Source organism: Pleurodeles waltl, chromosome 4_2 (genome assembly GCF_031143425.1).
Source record: "Pleurodeles waltl isolate 20211129_DDA chromosome 4_2, aPleWal1.hap1.20221129, whole genome shotgun sequence".
In the NCBI taxonomy this organism is placed as follows: Eukaryota; Metazoa; Chordata; class Amphibia; order Caudata; family Salamandridae; genus Pleurodeles; species Pleurodeles waltl.
The window spans coordinates 696,433,185-696,451,983 of NC_090443.1; the positions used below are offsets into that span (position 1 = coordinate 696,433,185).

Sequence of the window (18,799 nt, forward strand, 5' to 3'; positions counted from 1 at the left end):
CAGTATGTAATATACCCCAATTTTTACAAAGGATTTTATAGATGTCCTGACTGTTCTGACTGAATGGGGTACAGAATGGCACCAACCCTTTTGATGTCCGACTCTTTAGTACATTGTTTTTTAGGAGGGATGTTCTTTGAATTTTGTTGATTTTCTTTCTGGCTTTACTTCTGGTTTGTGCAGAGTATCCTCTCTGAATGAATCTGTTTTCTAGTTTGTTCAATTCCAAATCACAAAGTTTGCTATTGCTGCAGTTTCTTTTTACCCGAATCATTTCCCCAAACGGGATAGCATTTTTTTGTGTAATGGGGTGAGAGCTTCTAGCATGTAGCAACGCATTGCAAGCAGTTGATTTCCGATATAGATTAGAATGTACATGATTATTTTCTACAAATATTTCAAGATCTAAAAAGTGAATCCGATCCTTATTGTGTTCATGCGTCATCCTGATGTTGAAATTGTTTTCATTGATATGATCTATAAACTCTAACAGCTGTGGCTCCTCACCAGTCCAAATCATAAGTACATCATCGATGTATCTTCCCCAAAAAAATATATGTTCTGTCAAACTGGGGGGACCATTCAACCACACATGTGTTTTTTCAAAAAGGCCCATATATAAGTTGGCATATGAAGGCGAAAAACGTGAGCCTATTGCAACTCCCTGTGCCTGTCTATACCATCTGCCTTCATGGGTAAATACATTATTGTCCAATATGAATTCGATCATATTTATTAACATGTTGGTATGTTCAGAATATGAGGCCGATCTACTTGCAAGAAAGTGTTGAATCGCTTCCAAACCTTTGTTTTTAGGTATGCAAGTATATAGGGAGCTGATGTCTAAGGTTACCCAGCTCATTTCAGAAGACCATATAATGTCTTCTAGTTTCATCAGAACATCCCGTGTGTCTTGCAAATATGAGGGGAGATTTCTAACAAAAGGTTGTAAAAAACTGTCAATATATTCTGAAAGTGTTTCAGTGGGCGAACCTATGCCTGATATAATAGGTCTCCCTGGGGGGGGGGCGACGTCTTGTGTTTATGGATTTTTGGAAGTATATATATATACACGGAGCCCTAGGATATGCATTAAAAATGTATTTATATTCTAAGTCCTGTTCGCCGTGTTATTATGATATAACACAGCTGACAACATTCTAAGATGGCGACCTTAAACTAGATGCTACTCCATATATGGATTAGCGTCACCGTTTTTGATTGATGTGACTTTAAGGAATAAAATTATCGACATTCCAAGATGGCGGCCGCAAATAAACTGATATTGTGGATGCGGACTAGCTTTACTTTTGTATTTTAGAGGTAATTTTCTTATGGGCATACCTGTTTTTTTTCTGGAGGACGGACTTTATTATGGACAAAACCTATTAACTTTTATGGTGGGTAGAAATGGTGTATTACACCTATTTCTATCATTGACTACTCGTAGTTTTTAACACACGCGCAATGCGCGCATTTCAGCGTCGCTCTATTGCGGGTGGTGTGGTGACTTCTTAGATTCGCGAGGGCTCCATGCTCTTTGCAATTTATGTATTAGGGGGGTTTAATGCCCATTTTCTACATCAATACTCCGCCTATTAGGTATCGCTTACTAATGCCGGCCGGTAACTCTAAGATGGCGGCCATCTATTGATGGCTACCATCATGTAGCCTTGCTTTACAAGAAGGTGGAGTCCTTCTTCTACTACACCTTCTCGCATATAAATGAGTCTCAGAAGCACTTGGCTTTTTGAAGCCGTTACTGAAGGTTCGACCGCCGGAGGACACACAACTTTTAAAGGTATTCAGAGACAGGAGACAGGGTTTTTTTTTCCAGTATATATTTCACATTTTAGAAGCCATTTATAATCAGTTTTAGTTTTATCACCTCTAACTTCCCAGACGGTGTGGGTTGTTTAGCAAATCTATTTCTCCTATTTGGACCATTTTCTGAACCTTCCTTATTTTGGTTCGTTTCAGGCACCTTATATTTAGGTATTAGACTGACATTGGACTTCTACAGATATGTCTCATAAATGGAGACATTTAATTACAGGTTAGTGAGACTCTGGATTAATCTGCATACAATACTTTGGTGCATTTTTTGATCAAGGGATACTTATGATTCCCCTTCTTACAGATTTTTCGTGATGATGCAATGAGTTTTGGACTGACATTATCAACTTCAAATAAAGATTAGCAAAAAAGAAATATTCAAAGGTATATAATCCAATATATCTCTTCAGTTGTCAATATTTCCACTTGGGATTGCAGTCACAAACTAAATCATTAACTATTCATAATATCCGACTTTCTGTGATACTTTTCATAAATTCTGGTTCTTTGGAATGGAATACAACAATTATGCATGAGGTTACGTTGTTCATTGTTGTTCTTCTCACACTAGCTTGGGCTAGCACTTTCTCCATCCTTTCTTTCTCCTTCCTTTTCTTCTTTTTCTTTGGCTTATATACATTTTTTTTGCTTTTAAATGAGGATATCTAGAAGCATGGTTTCTGTTTGTTTCTTATCACATTTAATAATTGGTGACATATCTCCGTGGTATCTTGGTGCACTCTATTTTTATGACACTTATATCTTCATTACCATGTCGATATATTGTGGGATATTTAAAAAAAAAAATCTTTATCAATATTTGGGATATTGGCAGTACAATAGGTACAAACAAATAATTTCATATTTGTCTTGTCAGCCTAGATAAAGTCCCATGTTGGGACGAAACACGTGTCGGCTGAATCTGGATAAACCGGATAATTCTTTTCTCTATTGGATGAAGACAATTCTTTCTGCTTCCATATCACCAGAGTGGACAATTTCTGTCCCTTTGATCAATTTGCTGGGCTTTGTATGAATATGCTAAGGGACTAACTACTCTTCTGTTGATTTGAATGTATATTTGTCTAATTTCTGGTAAACAAAAAAAAAATGTCATGTATGGACAGGGTATTTGGTATGGAATTACAGTTGTATTGTCAAGTTTGAAAACAACATTTTTTCTTATTATATACTAAATGGAATGACTTTGATTTATCAATTACAGTTTCTTCTTTAACTTTTTAACTATCAATCTTTGTACTGATACCACTTTTTGTAGGAATTTATATTACGGTTCTCTTACACAACTTATTGAGTTATGACCATTTTACAATTGATAACGGAGTGCTATTACTTTCTATGTGTGCTCCATTCTCATCTTCTCATAAACCTACCTTATGGTTGCCTGTAAAAAAACAAAAAAAGGTTTGGGCCTGTCAACAGGGTTCAGGGGTGTGGAATTCCTATAGCCCGACTCCCGGGGCATGTTAAGGGATGAAGGACAACAAGTTGTCATGTTTATTTTGTACTGATACCACTTTTTGTAGGAATTTATATTACGGTTCTCTTACACAACTTATTGAGTTATGACCATTTTACAATTGATAACAGAGTGCTATTACTTTCTATGTGTGCTCCATTCTCATCTTCTCATAAACCTACCTTAGGGTTGCCTGTAAAAAAACAAAAAAAGGTTTGGGCCTGTCAACAGGGTTCAGGGGTGTGGAATTCCTATAGCCCGACTCCCGGGGCATATTTGGGGATGAAGGACAACAAGTTGTCATGTTTATTTTGACCTTTGGACAAGTAGGCGCAACCCCCTGCCGCACAAACCCTTTGGCTGTCAATGTAGAGGAAAGGGAACGGTCTGCATTTGAGGTAATATTTGTGTCCATATGTAAATGCTGTTCAAGCTTGTATTTATGGTTCATTTGTGCAAAGCTTTTATTATTAGGGTGAGAACTCTAAATTAATGTTGTACGGTCACACTGCACTACTGACAGTGGTTCCAGTAAAAACAAAGTGTACAAACGTTTGAAAAGTTTAAGAATGAGACTCCATGTAATTCTCCCAGAATGCTCTCTGATTAGACAAAGCTTGTAAGCAAGACTGATGATTCCTTGCTTTCAAAATAAAATCTTCAGAACAAATTTGTGGGAAAAAAAAGCTTCACTAAATTACAGTGAAATTTTAGTTATTTCTTCGAAGCATCATTTAGTAAAATGTGTTGATGCATGCTAGTATTGTCAAAAATATTCATAATTGAACATCAGTGTAACCATTTTCAACAAGATTATGGGGAAAATGAAAATAAACAAGCACTGGCAAAGCCAAGTGATCCGACATTGGCTGTCAGTCTTTTGGTTTAGCCAATGCGTATTTTGTTTTGACATGGCTTTTGTAACACTTCATTGTTGTGGGAGCTGCCTGGCCCTCGCCATTGTAACAAACATTGGCTAAAACATGAAAGGCGTTTTTGGTCTCAAAAAGAACACATTATCACAGTAGTTCCTGGTACTGAACAAAACTACTTTGTGTGTCAATATGCTCCTTGTGGAAGAGCAGAATGGCATCACTCACAGTTAAGCCAGCCGATAGAGAGAGAAACAAGAACAAAGTGTCTCTGTTAACACAAAGCCTAATTAGGGGCCCAATTCTTAAAGGAAGTAACAAAAGTGCACCCAGGATATGTCTATGAACTAGTGGCTTGCATGAATTCACAAGACTTTACAGAAGTAGACCAGGAAAATGTACTCCTAGAAAATATTTGTGAACTGTACTTTAGCATTTGCCCCAGTATGTAGATTTGCGGGAAAGGTGGCATAATAAGGAAATTGGTATAATAGGGCTTGAAATTGCTAGTATTCAAGCACTACTATAGTTTTAGCCCTGGCATAATCAGACAGGCTATTATCAGAGCTCTTGCATAATGAGATTGTTGCCATAATTTGTTGCTGCACTACATGGCACCAAAGGGACAAGTAGATATTTTATTAAATTCCACACCTGTGAGTGTTACTTTTCCAGGTCGACATGGCAGTGTAAAACTGGAGATACAGCCTGTGCAATTGCAGACCTAAGCCATGGTTGTACGGCTACTTAAGTGGGTGGTGCAATCAATGCTGCAGGCCCACAAGTAGCATTTCATTTACAGGCCCTGGGCACATATTATAAGTAAATTAAATATGCCATTTGGGGTTAAGCCAATATTACTGTGTTTAGGAGAGAAAGCGCACGCACTTTAGCACTGGTTAGCAGTGATAAAGTGCACAGAGTCCTAAATTCAGCAAAAACGATGTAAAAGAAGTGGAAGATGTAGGCAAAATTTGGGGGAAGACCACCTGAAGGCTGTCAGTTCTAACATCGCCTCACAACTTTTCATGTGCTTTTGTCGTGTTTGTTTGTATTAATTAACCAGATCTTTGCAGCGATGTTTACTTAAATTGTTTCATTTACACTTGAATAGTTTATCAATTCCATGTCCTCATGTTCTCTCAAGGACTAATTCTCAGAAGTGATTTTGCGGCACCTGACTTAGAACTACACATTTAAAGAGAACAAGCACAGTTTGCACAGTTCTGGTTCCATGGCGTGCGCAACATGAAAAATCTTGCCGTTATGGGGAAAACAGCATTGCTGTTTCCTTTGATGGCGAAGCTGCTCCTTCAAATTTGGAGACAAAGGATTAAATGATGTGTGTACCAAGATTTTTCTGGAATTGGATGAAGCACCACGGTTTGGCACTTCTCTACCCACCTCTGACCCTGATTCAGTACTATCCTAGGCGCCACAGACCTCATAAAAAAGCACAGGCTGACAATCTGTAGGGACGGGCAGCTTGTCTTTGGCTGACCTCTTTGTATATGGGCCCTTCAAGGTTTTTGAGCAGTTCTGAGATGCCAAAGGCTCTTCACATCTTCGGATGCCCTCCTTCTTTAGTATAGAACACACAACAAGCTAAAACATTGCTACTAGACTTCCAAACGCCATCTGTTCATTTGGGGGTTGGGGAAGCACTAACTCTAGTTCTAGATACAGTAAAATCACAATCTCACAGTTATAGGGAAAGGATTACCTGGCCTTCCCCTTTTTGAAGTGATGCACATCACGTTTGGGAAACAGATTTGAAAAAATGTTTTTATTACACACCTGATTTAACAAGATGTTTTCGTGATTTGGCTGACCTATATACTTCACCTGGTGGTGTCCTCCAAGGCACACTTAATTGGGTAAGGTAGCTAAACTTGGGGAGATGATACAACATTGGGTTGATTCTGCCCAATGATGGTGGTGTTAATTTGTTTGAAAGAGATGGTCCTACCCAGAAAGAGGTTCTCTAATCTGGCTCTTCCTTTGGCCAGACATACAGTGGTAATGCATTGTAGCAGAGGTTCTCTCCTGAAAGTGAAAGGGTGATCTTCTGCACTGACTTTGACTGGGAAGAGATGGACTGTAAAATTTCATGTTTAGAATTCGAAATACAGGAAGATGGTGATTTGCTCAGAATCCTATACGTTTTAACTTTAACACCTTCACTGCCTGTCATCTATACTTGCTTCATAAAAAGGTGTCCTAAGAACATAGTTCTGACGCTGTGTGTGTCTGTCTGTCTGTCTGTCTGTGTCTGTCTGTCTGTCTGTCTGTCTGTCTGTCTGTCTGTCTGTATGTTTGTCTTTCTTGCCAGATAAAAATTGAGACGGGGTCAGCAGATGAAAGAGATAATAGAATAAGGCATGCAATGAAAGAGGACCGTGCAACAAGACTGATCATGCTGTGGAAGAGCCACAGTTTTGATGAGGGAAGACCAGTGTAGGTGGCACATGATTGAGGGAACCAAGGCACAAGATGTCTGAGGTAGGGGAGCAAGACTTAAGGTGGATGAATTGGGGCCACAGTGGGTAAGATGGGGAACAAGGAGCATAGTGGATGCGATATGGGACCTGGACATGAGGACAGCCAAGTGAAATAAATCACATGTCTGAGGAGAGATGGGGCCATGGGGTAGGCTAGATAAGCGAGCGTACCAGGACATTATGTTTCAGCAGAGATGAATGTAGAGGGTCAAAGAAGGATAAGAGCAGGGAGCTACTCAAAATGCAGTTGTGAGACTTGAATGAGGTCCAAGCTGGAGGAATGAGAAGACAAAGGTACATAGTGGCTGAATAATGCTACAGAACACACAGTGGATAAGAGAGGACACCAAGACAGAGGCCTAGTGAAAGGGAATTTTTTCGCAGTTTTTATATAGCATGACCTTGACCCAAAGGTATAGGAGCACTTTACACGAGCACCAGTTATGTTACACAAGGACACATTCATTTTTGGTAGGCATGGGAGGTTAAGTGATTTGCCCAGAATCACAGGATGTTGAGCAGACGCCAAGATGCAATCCTGGTTCGACAGCTCCAAAGTCTGCAGCTCTGGCCGTTACGCCACATCCTCTCCAACTGTGCACAAGAGAGGAAGTGAAGGCACTAATTGAATGAGCACACAGAACTGTTGCTTAAGGGAGCGAGGACGAAGTCTTAGCAAAAGAGTGATAACTCACAACAGTGTGACAGATGCCGAATGGCAAAGGAGGCGCAAGTTGAATTACAGTAGGAGCTTAGGCAAGCAGTGGATGAGTGAGGAAATTGGACATCAATGAGGATGATAGGTTGGAACTTTGCACAAGATGGATGAGACAGGGAAAGTCACATGACTAATGATTGAAGGAACGTTCAAGTTTGATAACAAAGAGCTGACCTAGAAAAAGAAGCTTAACACCCAACAGTTGGAAGGGATAGCAGAAAGCATGATGGGTGCATGCAAATCAGAAGACTGATGAGACTAAAGATGGCAGTGAATGAAAAAGATGATTGAAAAATAGGACAGGTGAGAGTGTGGGAATATGTGCAAGCCGGCTGCATGATGAGACCTAGCTGCACAATCAGTGAGAGAGGAGACTGTCACAAGATTGATTAGAAATAATAGTAAGCCACAGGATAGATAGGGGTGGGACCCTGGATGAATTGAGGGCCAACACGCACATCAGATGAGAGAGGTAACCAAGGCACAAGAATGGTGAGAGAAGAGATGGCCAAAGTTATTTAACTGAGTGACTTGGCATATCAAGGGCAAAGATTAAGCATCGTAATTAGTGAGAGAAAACTGAGGAGCAAAATAGTGGAGAGGTACAAGATAGCTGAGTAACGGAATTAAGGCATAGGGTTGGTGAGAAAGGAGATTAAGGCACAAGATGAATTAAGGAGATAAGTGAGGCAGAAAATGTTTGGAAGAGGAGAATGAGATCAAAGGTGTGGTTACACCAGCAGTCTCCAACCTTTTCTGTAAAGAGTGCTACTTATGTTTAATGAAAATGATCCCTAGCTGCTAATGTTATTAATGTTGTAATAGTGACCACATCAAACCAGATTATATTAGTAGCCATCCTGTGCACGATTACCAGCAGTGATGACCTCAGTGCATCAGACAGATTTACCAGCAGTAATATAGAAAAGGTACTGTTAAATTGGAATGCCTTTACAAATGTAACATATAGCAACCATAGCTACGATGCTTGTGGAACCAATGTAATATTAATGAGTCTCTCCACACCCACATGATTTATCACTCAAATAACAGCTTTAAAAGTATTTTCTCCAGACAACATCGTATGAGTTCTGAAAATACACACATTTTCATTTCATGTACAATTTTTTTTGATTTTGATATAAATATATTAACTCAACCAAGTAACAGTCTCCACTTTTAGTAGGCTGGGCCACATACACAGGAGAGCTACTCAAAGGCAGACAGAAAGCTACCAGCACCAGTGGGCTACTCGTTGGAGAAGCCTGGGTTAGACTTTGGGGTATACTTAAAGGCATTTGTTAGTACATTGACATAGTTCAGTAGTAGTATCTAACCTACCTTAATATACCTTTTTGTGAGCTGGCCCCCAAACATCCAAAATAGGAGTAAAATAGGACTATGGATATTTTAGACTGCTGGTACAAATGGATTGGACTGTGCCTGCGCTTTTGCTAATGGTAAGTAGAACATTTTGGGTCAATTCACAAAGGCATGTAGGAGGATATAAAGGAGAATTCCTGTAGCACCATTTCTTGTACTCATTAATGGGTTTGTGAATCGACTGCATATATACAACCTTCCACTACACACGTTCAGCAAATACCACCCGGTTTTACCAAATCATATCCAGCATACATCAAAAATCTAGTCATTGTTAGTCTACATATATAAAGTTATTACTCTTGCTGTGAAAATTATTTTTTTATGCAAATTGTGTAGTTTTGCGTATGGTATCTCTACGACTTCAGAGAACTGTGCACATAAAAAGATAGGACTCTCTCTCTGCAGTCGTAGATACTACATTTAAAGCTACACTATTAGTTTAAGAATAGCAAAAAATAGTAAACATACACTAAAAGTGTAAGCTTACCTTTGTGAATAAGGCCCAAAGTATTAGCACCAAAATCTATCTTTTACTCATTTTTAATGTTGTTAGGACCCAAGTACCTCTTTGGTAAGACAACATGCAATCTTTTTTCACCTCTAAAGAGCTGCAGTGACTGCCTACCATATCTGCCTCTTGGGAACACAGTGAAAAGGTACCTGCTGATAAAGAATGCCCCTTCAGTAGTCAAGGGATACCATCCTTTTTAGGGATTACCCCAAAATGAGGTCATTGAGTCCACATCTTGCACCCTCTCTCAACGTTGGAACCTCTAACTTCTTTAAGTCAGTGCCTGGTATCATTTGTTTTTGGGAATTATTATGAACACACATACATTTATAGAATGTGTTTGGCCGTTAGGGAGACGTTCCGCAGAAATGGTGCCCGCCCCATACTTTTATAGTTAAGTTAAAAAAAATCTATCACGAGAATGAACATTTTTGTACAAACTGCACAGTTATACACAGTACCTCGTTTCAGAGATGCCAAAAAACAACTGTATAACATATCCTCAGACCAGAACCCGGCACACTGCAAAAAAACCATGCTGTGTACACATTTCTTCTAGAGGCGAATAATCAAACAAGCTCTTTAGATATTAGCCTTTTTAAGAACATGTAATCATAAATATGCCAAGCAATCACATTGCACACATGCCTCACATCGATACAGAATTTATTGCATTTGTATCACTCTTGAATGCAATCCACATACTCCTCTTGACCATTTTTGTCCCACTGTGAGCATTAATACACAGCCATATAACATCCAAACAGTTGTGTGTGCGCATCACACACACAAATTCCAGCATAGTGTCCACTCTGACACATGCACATGGAGGGAAGTATGCTCATTGCACATTCCTCATCAAATACAGTCTTTCGTGTTTAGCACCTTTTGGGTATCAGAATATACACATACAGAATATTCAAATTGGACATGTATGTATTGCACACTACGTAACCATACTAACTTGATCACTGCAGTTCCGTTGGTAGAAAAACGAATTTGTTGTAAATATTTTAAAGGGCTACATCCAAATATAAGGAAATTAAACAAATTAAACTAATAAATCCAACTCGAACTCCTCCATTAGTTAGATTGTGTAAATTGTAAATATTTTCCTGACAAATTTATTAAAGTATGTTTGCCAGGGACACAGAAGTAAACCATTAAACAATGACAAAAATCAAAACTAAAACAAAATAGACATGCAATCAACCACACACTATAAAACCTAAGACATAATAGGGGGTCATTCCAAGTCTGGCGGGCGGCAGTAGCCGCCTGCCAGGCGGCCAAAATAGCGCTGCCGGCATTCCAACCTTCCCGCTGGGCCGGCGGGCGCTAACCATGTTAGCGCCAGCAGGCCCAGCGGGAAGGAGGCCTGCAACACAGAAGCTGGCTCCGAATGGAGCCGGCGGTGTTGCAGGCGTGTGACGGGTGCAGTTGCACCCGTCGCGCTTTTCACTGTCTGCTAGGCAGACAGTGAAAAGCTTCATGGGGCCCCCAGGGGCCCCAGGACACCCGTTACCACCAGCCTCTTCCTGGCGGTGCAAACCGCCAGAAACAGGCTGGCGGTAAGGGGGTCAGAATCCCCAGCGCTGCCATGGTGGATTCGCCCAGCTGGGGCAAAAACGGCGGGAAACCGCCGGCCCCGGTTTTCTGACTGCGGCTTTACCGCCGCGGTCAGAATGGGCTTGGAAGCACCGCCAGCCTGTTGGCGGTGCTTCCGTCATTCGCGACCCTGGCGGTCTTGGACCGCCAGGGTCAGAATGACCCCCAATATTCCTAAAAATACACTAAACACATGCAACCCAAAGATAATGCATTAAACACTCAAAATGCTAACATACAATGACTTAAGTTGAAAAAGATAACTTGTCCTACAAAACCATGGTTCATCACATAGCAAGAAAAGTGAAAGAAAAAGACACATTTTACTTTTTAATTGTATTTTTCGGGTGACCCTAACGTTTCTCATTGCTGAAGATTATGCTTTTGTGTCTGATTGTATGGATACTTTTTCACCATGTGACTGCATAAGAATAATTTAAAATGAGATGCTTATGAGGATATATTCGAAGAACCAACCAGTGACTGTTGCCATTGAGATTTCTTGAACCCTCTTTTAAAAAAAAAAAAAAAAAAAAACAGTACGAACAAACTGTGGACAGAATTCCATTTTTCCAGTAAGGAATACAATGCATAGTATGATGCACTCTATGCCACTCAACTCTAATCTGCCCCACTGTCCTCTGCACCACTCAACTCTATGCTACTCTCCTCTGCCCCACTGCACTCTGTGACACTCTACTCTGCGCCACTACACTTTGCACTTATCTAATCTACATTGTACACTGCTGAATTCAGTGTCACTGCAGTCAGTGCACTATACTCAACAACATTCTGTGCCAAAACACTCTACACCAGTCCACTCTCCTCTGCCACTCCAGTGTATGCCACTCTATGCGACTCCACACTATGACGCTGCAATGCACAGCACTCTGCTACTCCACTCTTCAACACTCAACTCCTCACAATTCCACTCTACGACACTCCACGCCACTCTCCTCTATGCCACTAACTTTTAGCCATGCTGAGCAGCAGCCACGCTGGGGAACAACATGGCTAAAACACACTGGGTAAGGCAATAGCTCTTGCATAGGTGAGACCCGTTGGCTTTCCCAATGCCGGTCCTTGTTTGTTGCATGCACGCTCTTTGTTCTGAATTTGTGAAAAAGGTGTTTGTCCAGTGCTGTTTCCACTTATTAAAACAAATGGTTAAATGTTATTGATAATAAAGGGTAATATGTTTGACATTTTTGACAGGAGTAAAAGCACATTTCTTGAGGCTTTGTATATAATAAATCAGCAACAACATGCAGTTTCTCTTTTCATTCTAGCATTTGGAAAACGTTAGAGGCAAATGTTACTTTAAAATGAATGCAGTGAGTAAACATTAAAGCTGAAACGCTGTAATTTTCTTTTTTGTTTTTGTTTTGTTTTGTATTTTAATGTTATTTTTTTTGCCGACCTTTTCCTGGATGGTAGATCAGAAGATACATTTCTATTTTCACCTTTTGGTGTGCTGACTTTCACGTTTTAAGTAGTTTGAGTAAAATGGGCCTTTTTTACTGCAAACATATTTCTTTATCAACCTAGTTTTTCTCGTATTCCATCTTTTGGCTAGGTTTCTATTGCCTGATTTGTCTGACACTCTAGAATTAGTTGAATTGTCTTGTTTGTTTGCATTGGCTTTGTTCGACACAAACTCCTTCTTTAAATATGATGCGATCTTTATTTTATTTTAGATGCCAGAATAGAAGAATTTGTGTATGAGAAGTTGGACAGGAAAGCACCAACCCGTCTGAACAACCCCGAACAATTGTCGCAGTACATGATGGATGCAGGAAATGAATTTGGTCCGGGTACTGCATATGGTAAGTGCAGTGCAGTGTTGGTTGGTACATAATGTGCTTGTCGTCTTTTTTTTGTTTTATTACTATTCAGTACTAAAACTATCTCCTCGTCTTCTGAAAAAATGGTGACATGCATTTATTGAGGTCTGGTTCTCTGTCCTTGTTAATCGACCCATTTAGTGAGTAACAGTCACAGTGTCCCTTTGAACATGTAAATATTTGGCAGACCTGGAACATTTGAGAGCCATTTCCAGTGCCCTGGTTCTCGCGTCTTGTGTTTGTTTATTTTTCATGTGCTGAGAATGAATCTCAAACCACTCCATGGATCTGACTATAAAAAGCTGCATAACTTTATGTATAATTGTATAATCTTTGTTTACATAGGCCGTTCTTTTGTGACTCAAATTGCTAATGATATGATTTGTATTTTATCACATGCATGACTGCCTTTCCTTAACCTGCTTCTGAAAAGTTGTTAGGCGTGGGTAGTAGTAAATCACATCTGCTTGGTGGCCCCATGTCAAGTTCTGAGCCCACAGCCAAGTCTGACTTTTCACATGGTATCTCTTGTCACCTGCCAGAATCATCTCTGAAAAGTGAACTGAATTGGAACAGAGTTGAGCACTTTTTTCATTATCATTGGCTTTCTGAAGTGGCTTAAAATAGCTAGTCTCCTGCCAGGACATCACATGTAAAAGAGCAGGTGGAGTCGCCAAGTCTGTCGTGGTTCAGTTTTGACTTCGTCTCCGATACCTTGCTAAAGGTAGATCCAGTCAGTCACTTGTCAAGATCATCTCTGACACGGTAGCTGAACTGTGGAAAAATAATGCAGTAATCCATCAGAAAGTTCAATAGAATTAGGGCAGAATCAGCCAAGTCCCATGAATCCTCATATGTCTGACTGACAACGATGCAGCTTCACATGATGAAAATTAACCATAAAAACACATAATGGGTGTATTTGTAGAATGGAAATTTGCCACTGAGGTTTTTTTTTTTAAAGCCAGAGACACATAACAGACGTTATACAGAACTACAAAAGTGATGTAATGTTATACAGATCTCACTATTCTGGTGCAGGGATCTATAGTGTTTATTGGTGTCCAAAAGCAAGAGGTACTCTGACCCATAAACCGAGCTACAGTCTAAAATAATTTTTCATTTTGTACCCACTGTGCATCAAGGTAACATTTTTTTTTACCGAAAAATCTGGTATTAAGGAAAGATATGCATTTTTTTTAAATATGCCAAGAAACTTGAGTTTAGGAAGTGGTTTTTTTTTTTTTTGTATGAATGAATTTAGAATTAACCATAATATGTGATTCAGGGTGTGTTATGCAAAATAATTTACAAAATGTATTCTTTCTTGGAGTTGACTTGCAATTAGATGTCAAAAATCGAGAAACATTCAGTAGATTATTAGAGTTCTTGTACTATTCTCTGTTCCCACACTTCTCTCCACAAAAATTTCACCTCACTAGTGTTGGTGGGCTTATCACCTACGACAGAGGCGGCCTCAAAATGCAATGTGACTACTTCAAGACTTTTCCTTGAAATTTCGGTTTTTCAGAGGATGTCGGTAGCTGCAGTGTTTAGGTCCATGGTCAACGGTACGCATGAAAACCTACCAGGCCTAGACATGTATGAAATTCAGTGGAAAGCAGGGAGGTGTGACTGGGGTCAGACACTTTTTCTTGCCCAGAATGCCCTGCAAGTATTAAACGTCGGCTAAAATAGCAGAATATTCTCTTGCTTCTGTGTGGGAGCATTCTAAATCGACAAATACCCTACCAGCCAGTGTTCCCACACTTGTAGTGCTTAAAACTTTACCCAATTTTCGGGTGGACTATCCCCCGCAACAGGATTGAGTCGAATCTTGGACCGTATGAAATCAATTGAGCGTCAAATTGATTTCACATAGTTACAGTTTTTGACTGTTCCTATGAGGTACGTTCAGTCCACACACACAAATTGGAATCATTTTGTAGGGAGAAGTGTGGGTACGCACGGTGGTGAGATTTTGGCATTAGCTGAAAATCCCTGAGAATTCTGTCAAATAAACATGGGACTCGTAGTGCTTTTTATCCATACTTTGATATTTACAGGGAATTATGTGTCAGAAAACGTATTGAGAGCATGCAAACCATACCAGCCTGAATTACCTGGGATCTCTTGGTTTGGTTTCAGAAATGCATAGGGTTGGTGAAGTTCCCTGTGTGGTAGCCAACCCTGGGCTGAAATATTGCAGCTGTCATTTGTGGTAAGAAAAAGGAAATTGAATGTTTTAGGCATGTATTTGATGTTTAGAGGGTATTTAGAGTGAGAAATCATATACTAGGTGTCAGACAAGCCACACAACCATGGATTCTCATGTCGCTAGGTTTCAAAAATGCCCTGGTAGGGCACGTTTCTTTGGCTGTTGGCCAATCTAAATCTCCAGTACTTCTGTAATACAGTGCAAGCACAAATAAAAAGTGTTCCCTTAATGACACGAAGCATGCCCCCATGTAAATGAGGGTCAAGAAACTTCAGTAAGAAGTACCTTTTAATGGCATATCCTAACTTAAGTGTAAAAGCCCTCAGCCCCAATCTAATATGTGTGTATAAGATAGCAAAAATGGAAGCTTTCAAGAAGTTTTTTTGTCAACTAAGGTAATGCACAATGAGATTCATTTGTAGGAGAATCACTTATGTATCTTTGCCCTCCTGTTTAATAACTTTAACTCACGTTTGTGTACATATCACAAATCCATATTGTCCCGTCAACATAGTCGGGGATAAATATTTGACTAAATACACTAGGTATTATGTAATGCATATGCTTTACTCTTCCATATTGGCGAGATAAGGTAGCATTAAACTGGTTGTTTTTTGTTTGCCACGGCTTGAGGGTGATAGAAGAATTTGCAACATTGTTCTGAGGGCTGGTTCTGCTCGAGTGTGCTTGTCCATGAAGGTGTGATCCATTAAGCGTAAATGTGTGTATTTGCCTTTGATGAAATCTGTAACAGCAAGAGATCCTGTACAGAAATCTGTTATCTCCATGGGGTTAACAGGAAAAAGCCTGAGGGTGAGTTAGCCGAATGTGTATGTCTCCTGATTACCTTGCATCATGTATTCTAATACTTGCTTGTGATGTTGACTTTGTTATGCCTCAATTTAAACATAAAGACAAAGTGGCAATCTGCTCTTTATCTTTTTAAAAGAACTCACCATCACCAAAAACGTTACCATTTTTTGTGCAGAAATATACTTGTGATCATACAGCCTTGGGGACACTGTGGCTTTAGCTGTGGCAAAATGCAATCTACGCCTGAAGAAAATTAATTTGTTGTGTAGGGTTCTTGGAAGTAGGAATACAGAACTATCTTAAGAGGACAGGAGGGGAATTAAAATCCTGGAGGGATTGTAAATGTAAGCAACATAAGAGACACATTAAGATCTACACCTCACCAAAAAGGAATGAGGGAAAAAACATGCATCTAAAACTGTAAATATAGTTTCTTCTTACCTGTACGTATTTCCCCTATAGGTATATTAAGAGATACTTGCACACAAATTAGTTTCAAAAGATATTTTGTCCCTTACATTGCTAAATACATCTAAAACTGTAAATATAGCTTATTCTTACCTATACTTGTTTCCCCTATATGTATGTTCAGAGATACTTGCAGACAAATGTGTGCCTAAAGATTATTATTGGTTTCTTACAGGGAACGCACTAATCAAATGTGGAGAAACACAAAAAAGAATTGGAACTGCAGACCGAGAACTCGTGCAGACTGCTGCAACAAACTTTCTCACACCTTTAAGGAATTTTATTGAGGGTGATTATAAGACAATATCTGTAAGTAGATAAACCAGTTCTTAATTTCATTGAAGATTAGGCAAATGGGTTGTGTTCTGATGCCTCTGTAGTAATTTATTTGTGTAATGAGAAGCGTCAGTTACCTTCTGTTTGATTATGAGAAACTGGTATGAGAAAAGACTGTGCAAAATATGCTGTGGTTCATCTGGCATTATGAGTAGAGAAAAATATTGCTGTAATACAACCATAACAAGCACTAATAAATCACCCTTCCCCGCATTCCCCCATAATATGTGTTCTGCTTAATTGTCTGTGGTATCGCTTTCCAGAAATGCAGTGGTCCCTCAGATAAAGAACAGCAAGCTTGTGATTAATGGCATTTGTAGTGAAAAATCTGCAGAAACGTGACAGTTGTGGAGAAAGATGTGAGGCTCATATTTTGATGAAAGTTAGAGACGGAACTCGGGGAATCTCTTTAATTTTTTACAAATTTAAATTACATCAAGGTAAGGTACTCTAAACGAAACTTCAGGGCCCTAAGTAGGACTCTCCATCATCTCTAATAATGTAGACTATGCAGCATGAGTGTATTGAATATTTTCTGCTAATTTGGCCATGGCTGGTACAAGTGAGGATTACATCTACCTAATTGCAATAAGATTTTTAATGCAGGTGACTATTTGAATCATATGATTGTCAAGAGTTAGTCTTCTGGATGCAGCTTGCAGAGTCTTCTTTGTGTCCAGATAAGGATGTTTACTTCTAGAAGCAATACTAGACTCCATTTGCAACAGAAAGTTCAGAAACTTTTCCAAGAAAATAACCCAGCAAGAAGGAGAAAAACTGGAGACCAGAAAACATTTTTTGTTGACCAAGCCAACCAACAGATAGACAAGCAGAAAATAACAGCAGAAACTAGAGAGCAGCGGCGTCCAGTGAGTCCATTGAGCAAGCAATGAGGCAGGAACAGTTGTGGCACAGCTGGACTACTCAATGGAGCTCCTTTTAGAGAGGAATAACGGGAAGTTCGGATCGAAACCCCTATCAAAATGCCTCTGACTTGACCTGTAAGCCTTCTGACCACCAATAGGGAACTACCTTATAGATCTGGTTGATGAAGTTGACCCAGAGAACCTGTTAGAATCTTCTGAAATAAGGGGAAAATAATTTAAGTGAAAGTTGTATAAGAACTGAGATCTACGCTTATAATCCCCAGAGGAAAATGTTCAAACCCTGATATGCCCTGTGTCTCCTCTGGCAAGCCAGCACATAGGTTTAGCATTATAAAGGAAGAGAAGGCATAAAGTGTTGTCCTTCAATCCTAAATGATGACATCCACTGCTGCTGTCTCTGGATCTAGCCTCCAACTGAAGAAGGCTTGCAGCTGTATGTTAGACCTCACAGCATTGGGGTGGTAATCCCCCAACTTTTTGCCTGCCTCCCTCCACTTGTCTGGTGATTTGTTGGACTCTGTGCACTTACCACTGCTAACCAGTGCTAAAGTGAATATACTTTCTCCCTTAAACATGGTAACATTGGTTCATCCCCAATTTACTTATTTGTTTTACCTATAAGTCCCTAGTAAAGTGTCCTACATGTGCCCAGGGCCTGTAAATTAAATGCTACTGATTGTGCCACCCACATAGGTAGCCCCATAACCATATCTCAGCCCTGCTATTTGCAAGGTCGGTGTGTTCAGTTTCACTGCCACTTCGACTTGGCATTTAAAAGTACTTGCCAAGCCTTTAACTCCCTTTTTCTACATATGTCAGCCCTACGGTAGGCCCTCAGTAACACATAGGGCAGGGTGCTATGTAGGTAAAAGGTAGGACATGTACGAATGTGTTTTATGTCCTGGTAGTGGAAAAACTCACAAATGTGTTTTCTACTACTGTGAAGCCTGCTCCTTTCATAGACTAGCATTAGAACTGCCTCTCATATACTTTTTGAGTGGTAGATTCTGATCTGAAAGCGGTAACCAGGTCATATTTAGTATGGCCAGAATGGTAATTGTAAATCCTGCTTATTGGTGAGGTTGGATTTTATATTAATATTTAAGAAATGCCACTTTTAGAAAATTAGCATTTCTCTGCAGTTAAAACCATTTGTGCCTTACAGCCTGTCTCCAATCAAGGTCTGGTCTGTGCTGGTTCACAGCTCCCTGGTGCATTTCACCCAGACAATCACAAGCACAGGACACTCGGTCACATCTGCATTCATCTGCATACTGAATGGGGGGAGGGGGGTCTTCTGGGCTGGACAGTTGAAGGGCCT

At 39.9% G+C, this 18,799-nt stretch overlaps 1 protein-coding gene across 1 annotated transcript in view; it reads left to right on the forward strand.

Annotated features, from left to right (window-relative positions):
- The window catches only part of SH3GLB1 (SH3 domain containing GRB2 like, endophilin B1), a 184,843-nt gene that overhangs the window by 55,009 nt on the left and 111,035 nt on the right, over window positions 1-18,799 (forward strand). The window contains exons 3-4 of the mRNA XM_069232301.1: window positions 12,610-12,738; window positions 16,431-16,564. Coding sequence (XP_069088402.1) covers window positions 12,610-12,738; window positions 16,431-16,564 — 263 coding nt within the window. The remainder of the gene's footprint in view (window positions 1-12,609; window positions 12,739-16,430; window positions 16,565-18,799) is intronic.